Source organism: Panthera uncia, chromosome D4 (genome assembly GCF_023721935.1).
Source record: "Panthera uncia isolate 11264 chromosome D4, Puncia_PCG_1.0, whole genome shotgun sequence".
In the NCBI taxonomy this organism is placed as follows: Eukaryota; Metazoa; Chordata; class Mammalia; order Carnivora; family Felidae; genus Panthera; species Panthera uncia.
Window position 1 is genome coordinate 87,797,058 of NC_064807.1, and position 2,660 is coordinate 87,799,717.

Here is a 2,660-nt window from a genome sequence, read left to right on the forward strand (position 1 = left end):
CCCCCCCCCCCCCCCCGCCCACCTCCGAGCCCTCTCTGGGAATGCCCTTTCTGTCGCAGCAGCTGGTGACCCTCGACTTGCTCATGTTGCCCTCACAGCAGGGCTCACGCTGACCCTCCATGTAAAACGCAGTCTGCCCAGACACCCCTTCACTTCTCTTACCCGTGTTTTTCCCACAGTTCTTAACACCCTTTAAAAGACTATTTTAACTATGCTCGTTATCTGTGCCCCACCTAGAATGTTAGAAAGGTTTTCCATCTGCTTTGACTCCTGATGTATCCCAAGCAACTAGAACGGTGCCCAGTTCAGTAAGTATTTGTTAAATAAAGGATTTTTTAAAAATTTCAACTGGGGCACCTGGGTGGTTCAGTGAAGTTTAGCATCTGACTTCAGCTCAGGTCATGACCTCACGGTTCGTGAGTTCAAGCCCCACGTCAAGCTCTCTGCTGACGGCTCGGAGCCTGGAGCCTGCTTCCGATTCTGTGTCTCCCTCTCTCTCTGCCCCTCTCCCGCTCATGCTTTCTTTTTCTCTCTCTCAAAAACCAACATTAAAAAAAAATTTGAAATAAAAAAAATCTCAATTCATAAAAGGAAAAAGATGATGCTCTAGAGTTTACACACTGGCAAGACAGCCTGGCATCCTTCTCAAAACAGCAAGTAACTATCAAAAAGAAGCGAGGGGCCTCCAACGTGGACTGCGTCTCATTCACACACACAAGACCATCACCAGCCACGACACGCGACTTCCTGCCATAGGAAACATCCAGCTGTTCTAAGACCCTTCCCCCCGCGCTCTCTCAGTGTTCTCCAGTGAACTACTGAGTCCCCACTAATGCCTGGTGATCCCAGGTGCCAACTTATCCTATAAAGGGCCTGGATATTAAATAAGTACCTGAGTCTTTTGTAAATTTCCTAGGAATTGGGTTCAAGGTCTATGGCCTTTCTTCAGCACTGTTCTTTCTCACTTTCCTTTGTACTTCCAAACAGAGACTGCTCGGGTCTGATGCCTCCAGTCCTTACCTTCATCCCTAATTTCCACCTCTACAACAGTCTCTGCTGACACGGTCACGTCTCTTCAGTTTTCAAAGAGAAAAATGGATCCCTGAGATCCATGGGTCAAAGTTCTAGTTCTACGTAAGCCAAGATAAAGCCTCATTTGTGCAAAACATGGGGAAGGATGAAGTGAACGTTTAGTATCACTTTCAAGCCTTCCACGCCTGCGTCCAGACCCTGCAGAATGAGGCTGAAGGCTTTAGCTGGTGAGCAGAGACATACCCCCCCCCCCCGCCCCCGCCCACCGGTTGGCCTCTCAGCCTGTTGGCGGTGCGCAGGTGGAGGTGGGGACGGAGCTCTGAGGGCTTTCCATCCACAAGGACCTACGAAATCCACGCACCTTTCTTTGCCCAGGAGACCCGCCTCTCACTGGAGTGCACGTAATCTTCAAATACCGTCTGCAAGACCGTGGCTCGCTGTCGGATTTCCTGGGGGCCAGTGGCACGGGATTTCTGGGAGGGTGGCGGAAGGATTAAAGAAGAGACAGAGTCAGAGTCAGGAATAATGAAGCACTTTATAATAGATTTAATAACAGTAAAATCACTCGGTAACCACCGAGGGGCCAACAAGGGTAATCCTTTCAATATTACTAGAGGAAAAACGGGAGCTATAAAGATGTTAAAGTCAAGCAAAGATGAAGACAGCTTTGTGAGGGAGCAGATCGGGTCTATTTACTTATTTACTTGTTTACTGACTGGTCCTCCTGGCCTCTTGTCACTCACGTTCAAAATGAAAGCCCACCGGAGACCCTCTGGAATTTTCCGAGTCCGATTCAGGCATGTAAGACATCATGGGACATGGACAGGTGGGTAGGTTTCACAGGACTTGGGTCTCACGGAGGCCTTAAATCCTCCCCCTCCCTCTCCCTCCTCAGGGGAACAAGGGAACAGCCTCTCGGGAGTGCCCCCCCTGCCCCGGGGTCTGCCTAAAATTTAGCCTATCCTTGAATTTCAGAGCATGCTCCCTCATTCCTAGGGAGGCTGTGACTTGTGTTTCGGACCCATTCTTTCAGCCTGGGACCACCGTGCCACTGTGCTGGCTGCCAGGGACCTATCGAGGAGTGGGCCGTCCCTTTACACCACGTTCCAAGAAGGCCACTCGGTCTCTGCAGCTGGCCGTCCTGGTTTCAGGAGCGACATCTGTACACACTCAAGTTCTACGGATGGAAAACGTTAATAAAATAGAAAAATGATATCCTTTTCATTCTTCAAGAATCCCAGAGAAAAGATTTCCTTTCTTTTTTTTTTTAATTTTTTTTTTAACGTTTATTCATTTTTTGAGAGACAGAGAGGGACAGAGCGTGAGTGGGGGAGGAGAAGAGAGAGAGGGGGACACAGAATTCAAAGCAGGCTCCAGGCTCTGACCTGACAGCACAGAACCTGATGAGGGGCTCGAACTCACAAACCGTGAGATCATGACCTGAGCCGAAGTGGACGCTCAACCGGCTGAGCCACCCAGGCGCCCCAAGATTTCCTTTCTTTATATTCCCCTAAAACTGAGTGGTTTTTGTTTCCCGTATCTTTTTTTTTTTTTTTTTTAAAGTAAGCTCTACACCCAATATGGCGCTCGAACTCATGATCCCGAGATGAAGAGTCACACACTCCACT

At 49.1% G+C, this 2,660-nt stretch overlaps 1 protein-coding gene across 1 annotated transcript in view; it reads right to left on the minus strand.

The window, feature by feature from the left end:
- The window catches only part of DDX31 (DEAD-box helicase 31), a 72,536-nt gene that overhangs the window by 22,549 nt on the left and 47,327 nt on the right, over nucleotides 1–2,660 (minus strand). The window contains exon 18 of the mRNA XM_049638207.1: nucleotides 1,394–1,505. Within this exon, the coding sequence (XP_049494164.1) occupies nucleotides 1,394–1,505 (112 nt within the window). The remainder of the gene's footprint in view (nucleotides 1–1,393; nucleotides 1,506–2,660) is intronic.